This window comes from Nematostella vectensis, chromosome 8 (genome assembly GCF_932526225.1).
Source record: "Nematostella vectensis chromosome 8, jaNemVect1.1, whole genome shotgun sequence".
In the NCBI taxonomy this organism is placed as follows: Eukaryota; Metazoa; Cnidaria; class Anthozoa; order Actiniaria; family Edwardsiidae; genus Nematostella; species Nematostella vectensis.
In genome coordinates this window covers 16305741-16325092 of record NC_064041.1, presented here as the reverse complement: position 1 = coordinate 16325092, position 19352 = coordinate 16305741, and the positions used below count along the sequence as shown (strand labels likewise).

General features: G+C 43.9%; 2 protein-coding genes across 7 annotated transcripts; one reads left to right on the top strand and one right to left on the bottom strand.

Moving 5' to 3' along the window:
- Positions 1-198: 198 nt before the first annotated feature.
- On the bottom strand, positions 199-3838 carry LOC5507975 (NADH dehydrogenase [ubiquinone] 1 alpha subcomplex assembly factor 3). Of its 2 annotated transcripts, XR_007312416.1 has the most exons (6): positions 3739-3838; positions 3129-3321; positions 1906-1972; positions 1590-1690; positions 958-1161; positions 199-917 (listed from the first exon to the last, which is right to left on the bottom strand). XR_007312416.1 is itself a non-coding variant. In XM_001628537.3 (5 exons), exons 1-5 carry the CDS (start codon positions 3792-3794, stop codon positions 1072-1074), a joined length of 507 nt encoding a protein of 168 aa, XP_001628587.1. In that variant the 5' UTR covers positions 3795-3838; the 3' UTR covers positions 199-1071. The 2 variants fall into 2 exon arrangements, 1 of the variants encoding a protein (XP_001628587.1); XM_001628537.3 differs by having other exon boundaries at positions 199-1161.
- Positions 3839-4055: 217 nt separating this feature from the next.
- Positions 4056-19208, top strand: LOC5507976 (laminin subunit beta-2). Of its 5 annotated transcripts, none has more exons than XM_048730890.1 (15): positions 4056-4292; positions 4694-5674; positions 5914-6081; positions 7401-7574; positions 8119-8328; positions 8567-9220; positions 9964-10110; positions 10277-10513; positions 12636-12814; positions 13099-13474; positions 13610-13831; positions 14456-14620; positions 15498-16276; positions 17162-17644; positions 18545-19208. In XM_048730890.1, exons 2-15 carry the CDS (start codon positions 4798-4800, stop codon positions 19043-19045), a joined length of 5172 nt encoding a protein of 1723 aa, XP_048586847.1. In that variant the 5' UTR covers positions 4056-4292; positions 4694-4797; the 3' UTR covers positions 19046-19208. The 5 variants fall into 5 exon arrangements, with proteins under 5 accessions (XP_048586847.1, XP_048586848.1, XP_048586845.1 ...); XM_048730891.1 differs by having other exon boundaries at positions 4057-4292; positions 4978-5674; XM_048730888.1 differs by lacking the exon at positions 4056-4292 and having other exon boundaries at positions 4319-5674; positions 18545-19045; positions 19139-19208.
- The last annotated feature ends 144 nt before the right edge of the window (positions 19209-19352 follow it).

Genomic DNA, 19352 nt, shown 5'->3' with positions numbered 1-19352 from the left:
AACGCAACCTTTCGGCAAGAAATCTATCAGTGCACGACCACGCAGAGTAACCTCAAATAAAGTCGAGACATTTCTTCTTGTGGGACCCTGACTGACATGTCTAGAGCACTACATGAATATAGCATCGCGTGCAAACATTTTTTTGGTTTCCACGCAAAGCAAAATGGCAGATCGTTCAGCGATTACAGCTTTCACGAATCGAATGATAAAGAAATGTATTCTCTTTTTACAGTTTGTGGTTTATATTTTCTGTTTTGTTTTTCTTTAAACTTTTTTTAACGTTGTCAAGGTTTTTCCTCTCTTCTCTGCCTTCTGTTACCTTGTTAAAATTGTACACTTACGGGGGGGGGGGGAGGGGGAGGGTTATCGTCTGTTTCCAAACAAAGGTTTGGATTTTAACTCGAATTATTTTATAGATTTAAAATCGAATAAAAGAAAAACGACCTTTTTCATAGCCATCCCCCCCTAGGGCTCAAGCTTACCCGATCTTAAACAACAACAAATAAACAAAGATCTTAAACAACAATAAACAAAGATCTTAAACAACAACAAATACACAAAGATCTTAAACAACAACAAATAAACAAAGATCTTAAACAACAACAAATAAACAAAGATCTCAAACAACAACAAATAAACAAAGATCTTAAACAACAACAAATAAACAAAGATCTTAAACAACAACAAATAAACAAACAACATTAGGGCTCCCTCTTGAGAACTGGTTGATTTTGGGGGTTTTCCCTATTTATAGCTGACCAATCAGCATCTTGGCTTACCTCAGTGAGCAGATAAGCACAAAAATCAACACTTATAAGGTGACCCCCACCTGTCGGCCATATACAGACTTCCTCTTTTAAAAAAAATACTCAGATTTTACATATTTTTTGTATATGGTCTTTGTCTAAGCAGTTCTTCCTTCTCTCTGCAAATAAAGACAACGTCTAAGCAGTTCTTTCTTCTCTCTGCAAATAAAGACAACATCCCTACTCTCCCTGGCTTGGCGTCTACTGATGCAAACATGAGACTGTGTGGTCCCATGACTCTCCCATCGGCACACCCTGGTTTGATTTAATCCTTGATTGTAAGGGGGGGTATAAGTGCAGCGCCGACCAGTCGCCCCTCCTCGAGCATGAAGTTGAATGTTGCTGCTGCATTTTTCTACAACACAATAATATATGATAAGTCAGTCAGTTCCCACAACAGTTTATGCGATATTAAGACTGGACAAAAGGTCAAGCTGGCAAGACTATAGACAAGCTGTGGAAAAAAAAACATGGTCTATGAAGGCATGTTGGAAAAACTGGACATAAATAAACACGTTTGAAATTTTTTAGTCACCAACACCTTTTTTTATTGTTTCCAATCAATATCAATGAATACATTAAGACAAATATGAGAGGAGATCTTAAAATAACGATCTAAAAACAAAACCTTATGCTACATTTGTCAAACTCTATTGAGAATATATCATCTGCTTTTCTAAATCAGCCGATGGAAATGGATCCAACTTGGTACTTTGTTAGAATGACAAAATTGAGGCTGACAGAGCCTCAATGATGTTCAAAGGCTCTCTGTTTATCACTTACTGTATCTTGTACTTCAAGGAGTATTCTGTTCTCCTTCATGTATTTATAGACCTTGGGAGAAAGCCTTACAATCTTTTCCCCTGTTCCAACTACAACAATTTCTGCAATAAAATCACTTATCAGTACATCCTGAAGACACAAATGGCTAAACTGTCAAGAGAAAGTAACAGATGTTCTGGAATGCTTGAAAAGGTGTTTAAACCTGGCCTTTCTACATTAGAAACTGCAAATTTGATCACCTTGCCATAATAATTATAACTAAGCTAGCTAACATAGAGATAATTTAACATTCTGTTCAGTTGGGATATTTACTCACCTGTGGGGGGATCTGTGAGGGTGAAGAGAGAAAGGCTCTCAGGGGAGATCTCCTCTGGTCTCTGCACCTATCAATGTAGAGACAGTTTATTTATTGTACAGTGGAACATCATTCTATGGACAGCATGTTTTTCTGGACAATATTCAAAGTCCTGACAGAAGTCTCATATATTCTCTTATAATTTAACTTGCTTTATACGGACACCCCTTAATATGGACTACAGGCACTTATGTGTCCTGAAAGACATTTTTCATACAAAATTTAACCTCGCTTTATGGACAAAAGAAATTTCAGTCTTGCACTTCCAGGATATTGATTTTTTAAAAAGGCCTTCTGATCAGAGTTTTCAAACCTTGTTGAATTACAGTATTATAACAGACTTGTTAGAACAATTGAGTTTAAATTGGCAATCACAAGAAAGATTGAGGAAGGTGTTGTTGTTTAAAGAAATATATATATTATAAATTTGAGTAACAAAGAAATAACTGGAACATGTCACTAGTTGGCAGAAGTACTTTATCCAAATGTAACTTAATACATGAGTTATAAAGATTAAAATTTCAATATGAAACATGTTATGTCGCCGAAGCATGCATTCTAAGTGTTTAAAAAGCATTTTTGACGTTGTTTAGGGCAGCCTGCTTAATAAGGACACCCCAGGGGGTGGCCTAGGGGGGCGGGGCCCCCCTTTTAGCAGCCAAAAATACAGTAAATGTATGAGACACTATCTAAAATACAGGAGAAAATGCCTTGAAAGGGCCTTTGTGACCCCTATAAATAATTTAAAAAGTCCTGAGGATCCGTATTAATGGGGTTCCATTGAATATGAATTTATTCACTCTAATGTAGTGCAGCCAAAAATAGTTCATTATGTTAATCTGAGAAATGGAGAAACTCAAAGGACTTGAACTTGGGTGATGGAAACTCAAACTGAACTCAAGTTCCCTAGACAAAAGTTTTCAGAAATTTCTACGTAGATAAAATGAACCCCCCAGCCATAAGTTAGAAATTTTTTATGGTTGTTATGCGAAGGCCTATGAAATTGTATTGTAACTCAAGACCTTTTTGTTTCCCTCGAGGATTTGAGTAAATGATGTTGAGTTCTCAAGAGAAATCTTAAAAAAAATTTTAATCCATTTCAATTTTCTTTTGAAATCTGTTGTCTTATACTAATTTTAGATCAAAATACAATGATTCAAAAGTACCATATGCCCTCCACTTACTTTCCAGTGAAAGAAGTTGTCTGGAATAATTGCCACCGAGCCAAACACTTTCACGTTTTTCACCCGGAACCCTTGGGTGCTGTACTTAGTGACGTATGGCGGTATCTCCTTTCCTCCTTCATCATTATCCGTCACAAATTTGACGGTGGTTTGGGGAGATTCTTTTTCAATGTTAGAAAACCTTCTGTAAACTCTGTCAAGTAAATAAGATGTCACAATTGATAAACACAGAAAATGTTTCTATGGAATAATTGACAAGTCGTAGACAGATTACAAATTACAAAATGCTTTTTTGATACCTATGACGTAAACCAATCCCCCGCCATCCACACACTTAGCAAATCCTATCGTTCATGACACATTGACCCATGATATTTCGTTTAAAAGAGTTTGCCTCTGGATGGAGTCATTTTTAAACCTTAACTTATTGCAACTGTTAACAAAATAATGCAAAATAATAAATTTAAACTAAAACTTTACTATTGTTTGTTAAATCACTAATAAAATACCACTCAGTTATAATTACAAATAATAAATAAGCGCATGGGATATAAACAAAACAATTAGGGGTGCATAAATACACGCAAATAACTAAGATCAAGTAACTTACAGCGGTAGAGATCTCGTATTTGTGAACAGCAACCTTCGGGCACACACGGCCGCCATTTTGTTTTGAATATTACACACAGGGTTCCCATAATGCTATACACAGGGTACCCATCATACTATTGAAAAAACGTGCGCAGATGGACTTTAGATAGAGCGATATAAAAGAAAGGCATCGATACAGCTAAGGTATATTTTATACAAAAAAAGTGGAAACAATAGGGAATAGAATGTAAAGCTTTGTTATGGTCTGAAAAAAAATCGACTCGGATGATTTGGGTGTCCTGTGGTACAAAAAACATAGCATTGTTGGAGAGCAGGATGGCGCAGAATGTTGTTGTTTGGCAAATTTTTGTTTTTTAACATAAACATCGTTTATATCGCACACAGGAATGAAAATAAGCTTATACGAAAATGGATAGGTGGGGAACTATTTTTATGTCTAAACCGTGGATAACTTGACATTTGGCAGAATACTCAGTTGATTTGGCAAATCTTCAAGTACCCGCTCGCTACTCGGTGAATGAGGGGTTTGCGGTAAATGTGGCTTGGATAATGGTAAGAATAGGAATAGCGATACTTCTTTGATAAATGCCTAAGATTCTTCACGAGTTTAGGGTTAATCCAACAATTAAGAGACACGGATATAAATTATAGAAATTTCCGTTTATAGTATTTAGCGTACCACTAGCGATCAGCCTGTGGAAGGAGAATTCAATTAATTAATTAAATAATATGGCACTTGATAGCTTTATGCTTTGTTCATAAGTTATTTATAAGCGTGTTTTCAAAATACCGCTAGCTTAATTAGCAAACAGGCTAAAGGTAGACAATTAATGCTAGAACCAAAAGGCAGAATGATGGCTATGGGAGAAGCTCTGTACTTAAAGATGACAGATAAAAACTAATGGGTGAAATGGCTGTCTTAAAAGCCACCTTGGAAATACTTTGTGTTGTAGGGAGCTTGGTTGTGTGCCTCAATAGTCTGAATACCTGCCGGTTTGAAACATGCTATGAGAGAGACACTGGTAGGGCTACTCCGTGCGTGCCTTTTACCTCGTTCATGTCGCTTACAAGAAATGTGACAACCTCCAATACATGTGGGACGACTAGAGCTAAATATTGTGAGCTGCCTGGACCAGAGCCTTGCTATTATTGTGATGCTAACAGCAGCAACAGCAATGAACATCATCCTGTCACAAACCTTGTAGACAATGAACTTGTGTTGCCTTTTTACGCACAGAAATATACCTGGTGGCAGTCTCAGACGTGGTGGGAGACCAACCAGCTTGGGTTATCAAGCATAGAAAACCCACCAAAAGTCAATATAACTTTGTCGTTTGGCAAGAGATATCAGCTCTCTGGCCATATCAAGGCAACATTTTATAGCAAGCGACCAAAAGCCATGTGCTTTGACAAGTCGAATGATTTTGGTCATACCTGGGAAACTTTGCTGTGCTATGCCTGGCGATGTGATCGGTTCTATAATATGGAGCCCCAGTCCAACCCAGACCCAGCCAACCCATTCAAGCTGTACTGTACGGAAGAATACAGTGGCCATGAGCCAAGAAAACTAGGAATAGTTGAGTTTATAGCCTCCAAGAGGTATGAAATTTGTGATTATTTTAATCCAGAAGTCCAGGATTACCTATCTGTTACAGACGTCCGCTTGCGACTTGAATACCCGGCTTCTGATGGCATGGAGCTGTTGTACCAAGATGAACAAACGCTGAATAAGTTGTACTATGCTATATCTAATGTGGAGGTGACAGGCCGATGTAGTTGTCATGGACATGCTATGGGGTGCAGTGGGCCGATAATGAGTAGAAGGTGTGAATGTGAGCATAATACGATGGGTACAGACTGTGAAATGTGTAAGCCACTTTTTAACAATCGTCCGTGGATGAGAGCCAACCAAACACATGGGAATGAATGTCAAGGTCAGAATTATTTGATCTTTAGCTAGCTTTGTAGCCACCTTTTATAATTGCTGCAAATGTCTTTTCCATACTTTGTATTGGGGTATGTAAAAGAGTGTAGAATAGATATTACAGTATAGCAATCATATTACTTGCCTTTAAGTAAAAAGATATAGCAACTTATTATAGGTAAAGATTTAGTTACAGTATTTGAAAACATGTATTCATCACAATAATTGCTGTGTTCAATATCTTTACAGAGTGTAACTGCAATAATCACGCCACATCGTGTGTGTACAATGAAACCCTCGGGTATGGTCTGTGTAAGGGATGCCAGCACAATACTCAAGGAGACCACTGCCAAAACTGCACAGCCAAGCATTACAGAGACCTCTCCAAGCCCATCAACCATGTTAATGCATGTCTGGGTAAGATGTGCACCCACTTGTGCATAACTAGGATACATAAGTACATAACTTAACTACGATACAAAAGTACATAATTTAACTACAACTTTTTTCAATGTCAGTGACTGTGGTTTTTGTATCACTGTAGTTACTTATCACATCATGTTTTTCCTTGATAGTTAATTCCTTACAGGGCTTCTGGAATTACGCGCTTGTGTGTAAGCACATAATTTGGCTTTCTCCGCGTAATCCACAAATTTCCGTGTAATCCTGCGTAATTTAGAAAAATATTGAAAGACAAAACATTTAAGTGCATAGCTGATGTGTTCTTTTAGGGTTCTTATCTCTACTTCTCGTAAAAAAGACAGATATTCTTCGTAAGAGTGCGATATTTCGAACTGAATTTCGAAAACAAATAAAATGACTAGGCGTTCTTTGCTAAACCGAGAAGGCCTAGGACTAATAATAAAATACCCTTTTTAATTGACTGGTGGCCAGGAGCCAATGAAAACTCGCCTAAGATATTTTCGCGCAAAAAATAAACCTTTTTTAAGTTATTTCGTGCTTTCCTTTGGTACAAAATGTAGTTTGGGCATAACAATTGATATTCTGTGTGATTTAGCGCTCAATTCAGTTTAAAATCTTGCAAAATTTTGATTTTTAAAGAAAAATGTATTGCAAAATCCCATGTAATTTAGTGCATAATGATTGATTTTCCGCATAATTTAGAGCCTAATTTAGCAGAGAATCCCACATAATTTTGTGGGGTTTTTTCCGCGTAATTCCAGAAGCCCTGTCCTTAGCTCAAACAACTTTCTTTATTCATCATCACCATCACCCATCATCACCCATGATCATCATCACCATCATCACCATCTACACCCATCATCATCATCATTACCACCCATCATCACCCAACACCATCACCCATGATTATCATCATCATCACCCATGATCATCATCATTATCACCTATGATCATCATCATTACCACCCATCATCACCCAACACCATCAACACCCATCATCATCCCTGTCATCATCATCATCACCCATGATCATCATCATTACTGACTATCAACACCCATCATCATCCCTGTCATCATCATCATCACCATCATCACACCTTACCAACACCATCAACACCCATCATTATCAATATCACCACCACCACCACCACCATCATCATCATCATCATCATCATCATCATCATCATCATCATCATCATCATCATCATCATCATCATCATCATCATCATCATCATCATCATCATCATCACACCCAACCCTACCATTATCACCATCATTTATATCATTGCTAATGTTAAGTGATATTTTTGCAGCATGTGACTGTTTCCCCCAAGGGATCACCAACAATGGCTCCTGTCTAACCCAAGCCACAGATACAGAACAGATTGGACAGTGTTCATGCAAGCCGAATGTATACGGTCGGCGCTGTGACCAGTGTATACCAGGTCACTGGGGATTCACTCTACCACCACAGGGAGAATGCAAAGGTCTGTCTGTCTGTCTGTCTCTTTGTCTTTATATCTTTCTGTCTGTCTGTCAGGTTGTCTGTCTGTCAGTGTGACTGTCTCAGTGTATCTGTCTGTCTACCGGTCTGTCTGTCTCAGTGTAACTGTTTGTTGGTCTGTCTGTCTGTCTGTCTGTCTGTCTGCCTGTCTGTCTGTCTGTCTGTCTGTCTGTCTGTCTGTCTGTCTGTCTGTCTGTCTGTCTGTCTGTCTGTCTGTCTGTCTGTCTGTCTGTCTGTCTGTCTGTCTGTCTGTCTGTCTGTCTGTCTGTCTGTCTGTCTGTCTGTCTGTCTGTCTGTCTGTCTGTCTGTCTGTCTGTCTGTCTGTCTGTCTGTCTGTCTGTCTGTCTGCCAGTGTGTCTTATTTCTGTGCACTGTGTGTGTTTGTCTAATTGTATGTGCTTATTTGTCCATCTGTTATTCTGTTATCTGCCAGTGCCTCACCAAGCCTATTCTTTTTTTCCTACTGTATGTCCCCTCGCTGTGTCCCTTTGCCTTCACTGTTATCTGAGAGTGGTTCTATTCCACAGCCTGTAACTGCAATATCTCTGGTACAAGGAATGCAACTATCAACTGTGACCAGCTCACTGGCCAGTGTTTCTGCAAGCCATCCATCCAGGGCGTGTACTGTGATGGGTGCCGAGATGGCTTTCATACTTTCCCTACCCAAGGTGATGGAGGGTGCGCACCATGTCAGTGTGATCTTGGAGGGGGATTTTCCATCTGTGACAAATCTTCAGGTAATTTGACTGATTAAAACTATAAAGCTGACATTCATTTGATTATTCATTTCGAGCAATTTTGGGGTTTAGATATTTTCCTTTACCATAAATTTACTGTTTTAAGAGTTGGGCTTAGCAATAGGGTCAGAGACTTGAGTGATGTCAAATATGATATTTTTAGATGGTATATGTACACAAAAATGTGTTGAATACACCCTGCCCACTTACATCCACATATCTATCGCTTCAAATGCAGGCTCATGTACTTGCCGTAAAGGAGTGGAAGGCTTCAGCTGTAAACAGGCGCTCCATGGGACCTTCTACCCTGCTTTAGACTATTTACTACACGAAGCAGAAACCACTGGTATCAGTGCCACGACCATCACCCCAGCTACTGGCTTTGGGTCTGAATTCACAGGGCATGGTTATTCCCAATTAGTTTCTGGTCGACCGTTTGTGTTCCACAATATTCAGGTACCAGTGGAACACCAATACTACCTGGTCCTCCGATACACCACGTCCAGTCACTGCAACGACGCACAGGGTGCAAGGGTGTCCCTTACAGTAGATGGCTTGGTCCCCAAACTTCAGACACCTTTTACCAGTGTCAATCTAGGGACTGGACAAGCTATGGTTGTACTTTTACCAGGATCATTGATTCCTGGGAAAAGTTACAATGTGACTGTCACATATCTTGGTAACAATGAGTGTCAGTTTGGGCTGGACTCTCTGGTTATGGTACCAGACGTCAACAGCACTAGAGTCTTTCAACTATCAGGTCCAGGAACTCCTGGTGTTTTGCAAGATTGCGTTAATTCCAGGATAGCAATGTCCAGGATAAATACAGAGAATCCTCAGTGCCGCGCCCTGGTGTTTTCTGCCAGTACGGAGCTCTACAATGGCACTAAAGGTTAGTAGTGTTGAGAATTGTGGTGTTATTTTATTCCAGATACACCTATTTCAAAAAAAGGTTATCAGAGCAAACCGCTAATGGCAACTGCCAAATGGCAGTTCTACGACCGAAATGTGCTTATGGGTAGTAATTACTTTTGAAAATGAATGTGGTAAATAATTTCAAGCGATGTCAAAACCATATTAATTACATTTAAAGGATAGTCGAATGTTTTATTTATATTTTTCTGAATTTGGAGCAAATATTTTTAGGGATCCATGGGTACTTGGCAATTGCCATTCGCCGTTTGCGCTGACAACCTTATTTGAAATAGGTGTACATATTACGACAAACAATCACCTGCCAGCAACTGTCAATAAAAGGTTTTTAAAGAAACTCAGTCAGCCCCATTTTGTCATCCTAGGGATGTACCAAATGTAAGAAAGCATTTCCATCGGCTGATTTGGGGAAAGCCATTGCGATTACTAAGATTGAGATTTAATAATAACACATAAAACTTTGTTTTATATATTAAAATGTATTTTGAAATTTATTCAATTATTTAGTCACACAATTTAGGATAAAAACAACAACAACAATGTGGCTGACAAGGGCTCTTTGAATGTCTTTAAAGGACACTGGATCCACTAGACACTCTTGGGTAGAAATTTGGTTTTGTCCATCTCACTCAGAAAGAAATCAAACAGGAATAACCTGAGCAATCATTACTTACCTATTTGTTGCTTCATGTGTTTACCTAGTTTGTGAATGTGACCCCGAGGGCAGTACCAACCCCACCCAGTGTGTGGCATATGGCGGACAGTGCCCTTGCAAGCCAGGCGTGGCAGGTCTCAAGTGTAACCACTGCTTGCCAGGGTACTATGCCCTCAGCAGGTCCGGCTGTAAAAGTAAGTTCTGTCATTCACTAGGCGTGCAACGCTGACCCTATTCAGGGTCTTTTCAGTGTTTTTCACACAATGTGCCAAGTTGTGGCTGTTATCTTTTTTTGTTCTGCTGCAAGGGAGGGGTCAAACTCCCCATCTTCGCATTTCATTGAGCATCTTGTTTCACCAGAGTGTGAGTGCTCGATGTCTGGCTCAATAACCCCCATCTGCGACAATGCCGATGGAAAATGCCAGTGCAAGGCCAATGTAGAGGGTGCTAAGTGTGATGCGTGCAAGTATGGGACGTTCCACCTTGACAGTGGTAACCCCCATGGGTGCCAGCACTGCTTTGGCTATGGCCACGCCCATAACTGTACGTCCGCCTCTGGTTTCATTGCTACCAACATCACAAGTAACTTTATCACAGGTTTGTGCTTAATTGTTTGTAGCTGGGGTAGATGTTGCCTGGAGTAAATGTTGCCTGGGGTAGATATTGCCTTGCCTGGGGTAGATGTTGCCTGGGGTAGATGTTGCCTGGGTAGATGTTGCCTGGGGTAAATATTGCCTGGAGTAGGTGTTGCCTGGGGTAGATGTTGCCTGGGGTAAATGTTGCCTGGGTAGATATTGCCTGGAATAGATGTTGCCTGGGGTAAATGTTGCCTGGGGTAGATGTTGCCTGGGGTAAATGTTGCCTGGGGTAGATGTTGCCTGGGGTAAATGTTGCCTGGGGTAGATATTGCCTGGGGTAGATGTTGCCTGGGGTAGATGTTGCCTGGGGTAGATGTTGCCTGGGGTAAATGTTGCCTGGGGTAGATGTTGCCTGGGGTAAATGTTGCCTGGGGTAGATATTGCCTGGGGTAGATGTTGCCTGGGGTAGATGTTGCCTGGGGTAAATATTGCCTGGAGTAGGTGTTGCCTGGGGTAAATGTTGCCTGGGTAGATATTGCCTGGAATAGATGTTGCCTGGGGTAAATGTTGCCTGGGGTAGATGTTGCCTGGGGTAAATGTTGCCTGGGGTAGATGTTGCCTGGGGTAAATGTTGCCTGGGGTAGATATTGCCTGGGGTAGATGTTGCCTGGGGTAAATGTTGCCTGTGGTAGATGTTGCCTGGGGTAAATGTTGCCTGGGGTAGATGTTGCCTGGGGTAGATGTTGCCTGGGGTAAATGTTGCCTGGGGTAGGTGTTGCCTGGGGTAGATGTTGCCTGGGGTAGATGTTGCCTGGGGTAGATGTTGCCTGGGGTAAATGTTGCCTGGGGTAGATGTTGCCTGGGGTAAATGTTGCCTGGGGTAGATGTTGCCTGGGGTAGATGTTGCCTGGGGTAAATGTTGCCTGGGGTAGATGTTGCCTGGGGTAGATGTTGCCTAGGGTAGATGTTGCCTGGGGTAGGTGTTGCCTGGGGTAGATGTTGCCTGGGGTAGATGTTACCTGGGGTAGATGTTGCCTGGGGTAGATGTTGCCTTGCTGGGGTAGATGTTGCCTGGGGTAGATGTTGCCTGGGGTAGATATTGCCTGGGGTAGATGTTGCCTGGGGTAGATGTTGCCTTGCCTTGGGTAGATGTTGCGTGGGGTAGATGTTGCCTGGGGTAGGTGTTGCCTGGGGTAAATGTTGCCTGGGGTAGATGTTGCCTTGCCTGGGGTAGGTGTTGCCTGGGGTAGATGTCGCCTGGGGTAGATATTGCCTTGGGTAAATGTTGCCTGGGGTAAATGTTGCCTGGGGTAGATGTTGCCTGGGGTAGGTGTTGCCTGGGGTACATATTGCCTTGGGTAAATGTTGCCTGGGGTAAATGTTGCCTGGGGTGGATATTGCCTGGGGTAGGTGTTGCCTGGGGTAGATGTTGCCTGGGGTAGGTGTTGCCTGGGGTAAATGTTGCCTGGGGTAAATGTTGCCTGGGGTAGATATTGCCTGGGGTAGATGTTGCCTGGGGTAAATGTTGCCTGGGTAGATATTGCCTGGAATAGATGTTGCCTGGGGTAAATGTTGCCTGGAATAGATGTTGCCTGGGGTAAATGTTGCCTGGAATAGATGTTGCCTGGGGTAAATGTTGCCTGGGTAGATATTGCCTGGAATAGATGTTGCCTGGGGTAGGTGTTGCCTGGAATAGATGTTGCCTGGGGTAAATGTTGCCTGGGGTAGATGTTGCCTGGGGTAAATGTTGCCTGGGGTAAATGTTGCCTGGGGTAGATATTGCCTGGGGTAGATGTTGCCTGGGGTAGGTGTTGCCTGGGGTAGATGTTGCCTTGTCTGGGGAAGACATTGCCTGGGATAGGTGTTGATATTATTCATTATAAAATCAACATTTCAGCTGAATATGCACAACATAATGATGCTTTAAGTGTTTGAAGTACACATTTCTTCCACACTAGTGAAGCTTCTTACAAAAGGCATCTCTGTCCCTCTAGATCCGCCCAGGGTTATCTATAGGAATGGTGTTTTTGTTTGTGACCTAGCCTAACTGATCTGTTATTGAAGTTACTCTCACTAATTAATTTGTCTTTTAGCAAGTATGCAAAGACCCTTCCTTAAAATACTGTTTGACTTTCCGCTAGGATCAGATGGCTGGACAGTAGTTGACTACTCTGGGATACCTGTGGCTAACGTGACGTCACTTCCTGGCAATGGCCTGTTGGTTACTCCTCTTGTGTCGTCACATGAACTCTTCCTGGTCGCACCTCAGAAGTTCCTGGGCAACCAATTGTACTCTTACAGACAAAAACTCCATGTCAGTGTAAGTAGTTCTAACCAGTCTATCCAGAAGAAGTGTGTTGGACCTGATATCAAGTATAGGGATGTTCTCACGCTTACGTGTTAGCACAAATTCTCGATTTTTCGGCACTCACGTTATCAGCTTGGCTATGGTCTCTAGCGAACTTGGCTCTATAACAAGAAAAAGTGTTTGCAGGAATTATTCAGTGGCTCAAGGCCTTGGTACATATCGTCTTTCCCATTGATATCGCAAAGTAAAAATAAATAAACTAATAAATGGTTAAATGATCTTCTCTTTTGTTTCAGATGGAGGTTCTCAATTCGGCTATGCGCGCACGCCGCTCCATCCAACCAGACGCCAGCAAGATGACGGCAATTCTACTCAGCGGCAACAGGAACGTCACGCTACAGGCCGACGTCACGACAGGCCACGTGACCTTAGATGAGACACACATGGTCACTCCATCGCTGACCCCATACCAGTTCCAGTCCCTCCTCACCAACCTCAGCGGGCTGTGGATCCGCGCCTTGTACCACCCCCATCCTGACGGGAGCGTGAGATTCCAGGGGGTATCCCTGGGGAGTGCTAAGGCGCGCGGAGGGGGTGAGGTGGCTGGGTTTGTTGAGAGGGCTGAGTGTCACAGGAACTACACTGGTCTCTCGTGTGAGGTCTGTGCCGAAGGTGAGTCTTGCAAGAACCGCGCGGTGGAACTATAGTACCTTGCTCGTGGGCGTTCTTAGTGTTTCCCAGTGAGGCCTAAATCAACGGTAGCTGAAAAACGATTATAACCTTTGTGCCTTTCCCTGTTCCAAACAGGTTATACTCGCCAGCCAATGGGCGGAACTCCATTCGACCGTTGTGTCCTGTGTTCCTGTAATGACCGTAGCAGGTTTTGTCACCCAGAAACAGGAGTCTGCACCGACTGCAAGATCGGCACCCATGGATACCGATGTGAACTGTGCACCAATAACGTGCAGGGACCAGAGTGCGTCCGGTGCAAGCCCCAGTACTGGGGTCTTTCTAAAGATGGCTGTAAAGGTAGGGCGTGGTCTGTGAGTCGGTAGAAAAGAATCCGGTGCAAGCCCCAGTACTAAGGTCTTTGGGTGTAAAGGTAGGGCGTGGTCTGTGAGTCGGTAGAAAAGAATCCGGTGCAAGCCCCAGTACTAAGGTCTTTCTAAAGATGGCTGTAAAGGTAGGGCGTGGTCTGTGAGTCGGTAGAAAAGAATCCGGTGCAAGCCCCAGTACTGGGGTCTTTCTAAAGATGGCTGTAAAGGTAGGGCGTGGTCTGTGAGTCGGTAGAAAAGAATCCGGTGCAAGCCCCAGTACTGGGGTCTTTCTAAAGATGGGTGTAAAGGTAGGGCGTGGTCTGTGAGTCGGTAGAAAAGAATCCGGTGCAAGCCCCAGTATTGGGGCCTATCTAAAGATGGGTGTCAATGTGTGATTCGGTAGAAAGGATTACCTATTGTTCCCAACAATATCTAAGCCCCATTACTGGTGTCTATCCAAAATATCAGACTACAACCGTAGATGGACTATAAATCAACACAAGCCAGAAATAGTATGTTGTACGCGTCTGTGAAGCTGTATTATGTTTAAATGTAAACATAATAAAGGAGTGGTTCATTGGCATCCTTTAAATTGCTTTCTATTGTCTACCTTCAGCTTGTGACTGCAATCTTCCCGGGACCCTGTACAGCAACACGTCCGTGTGTGACCAGACGACGGGACAATGTTCATGTAACGCAACCTTGCACATCGGTGGCCAGTTGTGTGACAGATGTGAGGAGAACGCATACAACAAGTCTGATAGCTTGTTCGACTGTCACGGTAAGTACTAGCGTGACACGAGGTAACGCAACATATATGATAGCTTGTTCGACTTTCACGGTAAGTACTAGCGTGACATGAGGTAACGCAAGATATATGATAGCTTGTTCTACTGTCACGGTAAGTACTAGCGTGACATCACGAGGTACACAACATATATGATAGCTTGTTCGACTGTCACGCTAAGTACTAGCGTGACATCACAAGGTAACGCAACATATATGATAGCTTGTTAGATTGTCACGGTAATAACTAGCGTGACATAATAATGTAACGCAACATATATGAGAGTTTGTTCTACTGTCACGCTAAGTACTAGCGTGACATCACGAGGTAACGCAACATATATATATAGCTTGTTCGACTGTCACGGTAAGTACTAGCGTGACATAACGAGGTAACGCAAAATATATGATAGCTTGTTCGATTGTCACGGTAAGTACTAGCGTGACATAATAATGTTACGCAACATATATGAAAGCTTGTTCTACTGTCACTGTAAGTACGATACCGTCACTATGTAACAAATTAATATGACGATAGCAGTTGTGTGACAGCATCGCTGTGTAGCACAACGTAGCACATTAAAGATCCTATGCCAGCCGCCATTTTGTCATCAAAGTACCAAGTGTGAAAAATCATCCATTTCCACCGGCTGATTTGGGGAAGCTGTTATCATATTTTCGATTGAGTTTGGTAAATAAAGCATAAGATTTTATTGGGTGGTTATTTTAAGATTTCTTCTTATATTTCTTGTTCCATTATTGGATGAGAAGAAAAACAAAGGTTTGCTGGCAATGATATCCTTGCTTGTTTTTGGCGGTTCACGACTCACTTTATCTTTATCGTCAGAACTGACTCTCCACTCCTTTCCCAGAATGCCCTTCGTGCTATGCGTACATACAGACCGACGTGCGCCAAATTCGGACCGTCGTGGCTAGGCTCCAGGCCCTCACCTATACGATCCACAGCTCACCCGTCATACAGAGTAACAAGCCCTTCGCCCTCAGGCTGAACGAATCAATAGACGAGGTCTCTGCGCTAGTCAACAAATCCTCTCGCGCCGCTGCCACCGAGAGAGACCTGGATCGAGCGCTGGCTGTGCTGGCTGGTGATATCAGTAGAGTGTTCAATAGAACGCGTGACACACTAAGAGTACAGGTCAATAACTCGCTGGAGGTGGGAGTGCGAGTTGCCGCTGACCATGATATGTTAAGAGAGCACGTGACTAAGGTGGCGGCTCATGTACGAAGTGGTTATAGCACGTTGCATGACAGCGTTCGCGCTAAGATCAACCGGCTACTACAGCATGTTAATAATCTCGAGCAACAGTCCACGGAAATAGCCAACTTGACATCTACTGCGCATGACCATGTAAACCGAACACTCCGGGCGAATGTGACCATACAAGAGCGAGCCTTGGCCGCGATCAGCAAGGCAGCGGAAGCCTCCATCAGCGCAAGCGCAGTGCAGACAGCAGCCGCTGACCTTCATGCATGGCTCCCGGCGTTCCTTGCGAACGTGACACGCACGGTCGAGCTTGGTAACCGCACCTTGTCGATGGGGGAGGCCAGGTTACGTAATGCGCTTGACGTCTTGCGTGAGGCGGAAAATGTGACGTTACTAGCGAGTCAACCTATCCCGGATAACTCTAAGGTGAGGTCGTATTGCACACTTTGTGTTGAGGAATTAATGTCGTAAAATCTGTTGCATAAAGATGCGATCAATGAAATGACTTCATCGCAAGAATTATTTGTTACTTTTGGTTGCTTAAGTTGCAGCAATCAGGAACCCTAACCCTAACGGCGGAGAGACGATGACAGTGTACACGTTATATTTATCCATGCGCTTGAAAAGAAATGTGGCGGCGTGCACTGAAATCTTGTGTGTGGCGTGTCCTGAAATCTTGCGTGTGCGTGTGGCGTGCGCTGAAATCTTGCGTGTGCGTGTGGCGTGCGCTGAAATCTTGCGTGGGCGTGTTGCGTGCGCTGAAATTTTGCGTGTGCGTGTGGCGTGCGCTGAAATCTTGTGTGTGGCGTGTCTTGAGATCTTGCGTGCGGCGTGCGCTGAAATATTGCGTGTGCGTGTGGAGTGCGCTGAAATCTTGCGTGTGCGTTTGAGGTGCGCTGAAATCGTGCGTGTTCGTGTGGCGTGCGTTGAAATTTTGCGTGTGCGTTTGGCGTGCGCTGAAATCTTTTGTGTGGCGTGTCCTGAAATCTTGCGTGTGGCGTGCGCTGAAATCTTGCGTGTGCGTGTGGCATGCGCTGAAATCTTGCGTGTGCGTGTGGCATGCGCTGAAATCTTGCGTGTGCGTGTGGAGTGCGCTGAAATCTTGCGTGTGGCATGCGCTGAAATCTTGCGTGTGTGTGTGTGTGTGTGGCATACGCTAAAATCTTGCGTGTGCGTGTGCCCGGTCGTCCTTGTACCGTCCTATTTCTTAAGGCCCCTATCGAACTGTATTAGTGAAAATATTTTGTAAAGCATACTTAAGAACGACTTTCCTTGGAAGGAAGTTCTTACTTCAAATTGATTTCTCCCCAGGCCCTTAACGAAGTCAAGAGCCACACGTCCAAGGTACTGAGTGAGATCGCCGCCTACTCGGCTCAGGCCTCAACCCTCTTCAACTCCAGTCTCTTGGCCATTGCTCGTGTCCACGCGGCCGTGAGGAGTGCTAGGGAGCTGGACGCTAGAGTGCGAGGCCTGGTGCGGAACGCCACAGAAACAAGGAGCTTATTGCTCAGAGCAGCTGCTGGCGTTGACGTTGCCATTGCAAATGCCAGCGAGATCCACCGTGAAGCCAACAAAGTGCTCGGCCTACTGCAAGACTTCAGCGGTGCTGCGTCAGAGGCGCAGGCGCGCGCCAACCAGTCACTTATCCGAGCACGCGAAGTAGAGATTCTGAGTCAGCAGTGTATAAATAATGTGTCAGCTGTTAATCAATCTACACATGCGGCTGTGTTACTGGCGCGAGACGCCGCTGGGCATGGAGAGGAGGTTACTAAGCTTGCTAGACAGGAACAAGAGGTATGGCTATAATAATAAGAAGTTGAACTATGGAGTTTATGGACTTCCTGAAACATACCCAATACCTAGGGAACGGGAGTTTGACATCAGAATCCCCCATTAATCCCCTCCCCCCCACCTCTTTTAACAACACCATGGACATGACCTTCCCCCACACCTCACTTAACGACACCATGGACATGACTTCCCCCCCACACACACACACACGCACACCTCGCTTAACGACACCATGGACATGACCTTCCCCCACACCTCACTTAACGACACCATGGACATGACTCCCCCCCACACACACACACACTTACACCTCCCCCCCACACACACACGCACACACACCTCCCCCCCACACACACATGCACACCTCGCTTAACAACACCATGGACATGACCTCCTCCACACACACACACGCACACCTCGCTTAACAACACCATGGACATGACCTCCTCCACACACACACACGCACACCCCGCTTAACAACACCATGGACATGACCTCCTCCACACACACACACGCACACCCCGCTTAACGACACCATGGACATGACCTCCCCACACCTCGCTTAACGGCACCATGGACATGACCTCCCCCACACCTCGCTTAACGACACCATGGACATAACCTCCCCCCACACCTTGCTTAACAACACCATGGACATGACCTCTCCCCACATCTCGCTCAACGACACCATGGACATGACAGTCAAATGTTTCAATGATAAGCTCATTCCACATTTAACAAGGTGGGGAATTGAGTGCTTAGTGAGTAACGGCAAACAAAACATCAAATTGGACTTTTTGAATTTTAATCCAACTATCAAACAGAATATCAAATGCGACTTTTGGTAAAGTATCATTGAAATTTGTAGAGCCGGTTGATTAAAAGTCACGTTGTTTGTTTCAGGTAATTAACGAAACTCATATCCGTGCCCGCAATCTCATAGCCCAGACCAAGTCAGCAGAAGACCTCATCGCCAACCAAACTGTGCGCGATTTTATCCGCCGCAAGATTGAGCCTGTCCAAGACACGTGTCAAAATCTGAGCCGTGCTGCGCATGTTGCAGCCAACCAGGCAAACGCATCTCTCGCGCAGGCGCAGAACGCCAACACGACGGCGCACGAACAGCGCATGCGCGTGGGACAGCTTCTTAATCAGAGCTCAAATCTCCCTCAGATAACAGAAAACAGGGTACCTGAGCTGAATAGATTGTTAAGGGAAACGAGGGATTTGTACGCTGCGCAGAGTGCGAGCTCACCCCTGGCGGAGCTGAGAGAGCAGGTCAGGGAACAGAGAGTGATGGCAGCAGAGTACAAGGGTAGGATAGAAAGACTGAGGAATGAGATCCGAGCTGTTAGGAGGTTAGTGCACTCACTAGGACAAGCTGTAGCCACGTGTGGTGACTAGGTGTTGTACGATATGCCGTATGTGAATGTCAAGTATTGTAGGGTGTTGTACGATATGCCGTATGTGAATGTCAAGTATTGTAGGGTGTTTAAGGTGTTGTACGATATGCCGTATGTGAATGTCAAGTATTGTAGGGTGTTTAAGGTGTTGTAGGTTGTACCATGTCAAGTATTGTAGGGTGTTTAAGGTGTTGTAGGTTGTACCATGTCAAGTATTGTAGGGTGTTTAAGGTGTTGTAGGTTGTACCATGTCAAGTATTGTAGGGTGTTTCAGGGGTTGTAGGTTGTACCATGTCAAGTATTGTAGG

Excerpts from the sequence above, each read along its gene's own strand:
- LOC5507975 (XM_001628537.3), bottom strand. The coding sequence starts at position 3,794 with ATGGCGGCCGTGTGTGCCCGAAGGTTGCTGTTCACAAATACGAGATCT. Across the intron at positions 3,322-3,738 it reads AATACGAGATCTCTACCGCT|AGTTTACAGAAGGTTTTCTA; the intron begins GTAAGTTACTTG and ends TTTACTTGACAG. Across the intron at positions 1,162-1,589 it reads TCCTTGAAGTACAAGATACA|AAAAATGCAGCAGCAACATT; the intron begins GTAAGTGATAAA and ends ATTGTGTTGTAG.
- LOC5507976 (XM_048730888.1), top strand. The coding sequence starts at position 4,642 with ATGGGTGAAATGGCTGTCTTAAAAGCCACCTTGGAAATACTTTGTGTT. Across the intron at positions 10,111-10,276 it reads CAGCAGGTCCGGCTGTAAAA|AGTGTGAGTGCTCGATGTCT; the intron begins GTAAGTTCTGTC and ends TTGTTTCACCAG. Across the intron at positions 10,514-12,635 it reads CACAAGTAACTTTATCACAG|GATCAGATGGCTGGACAGTA; the intron begins GTTTGTGCTTAA and ends ACTTTCCGCTAG.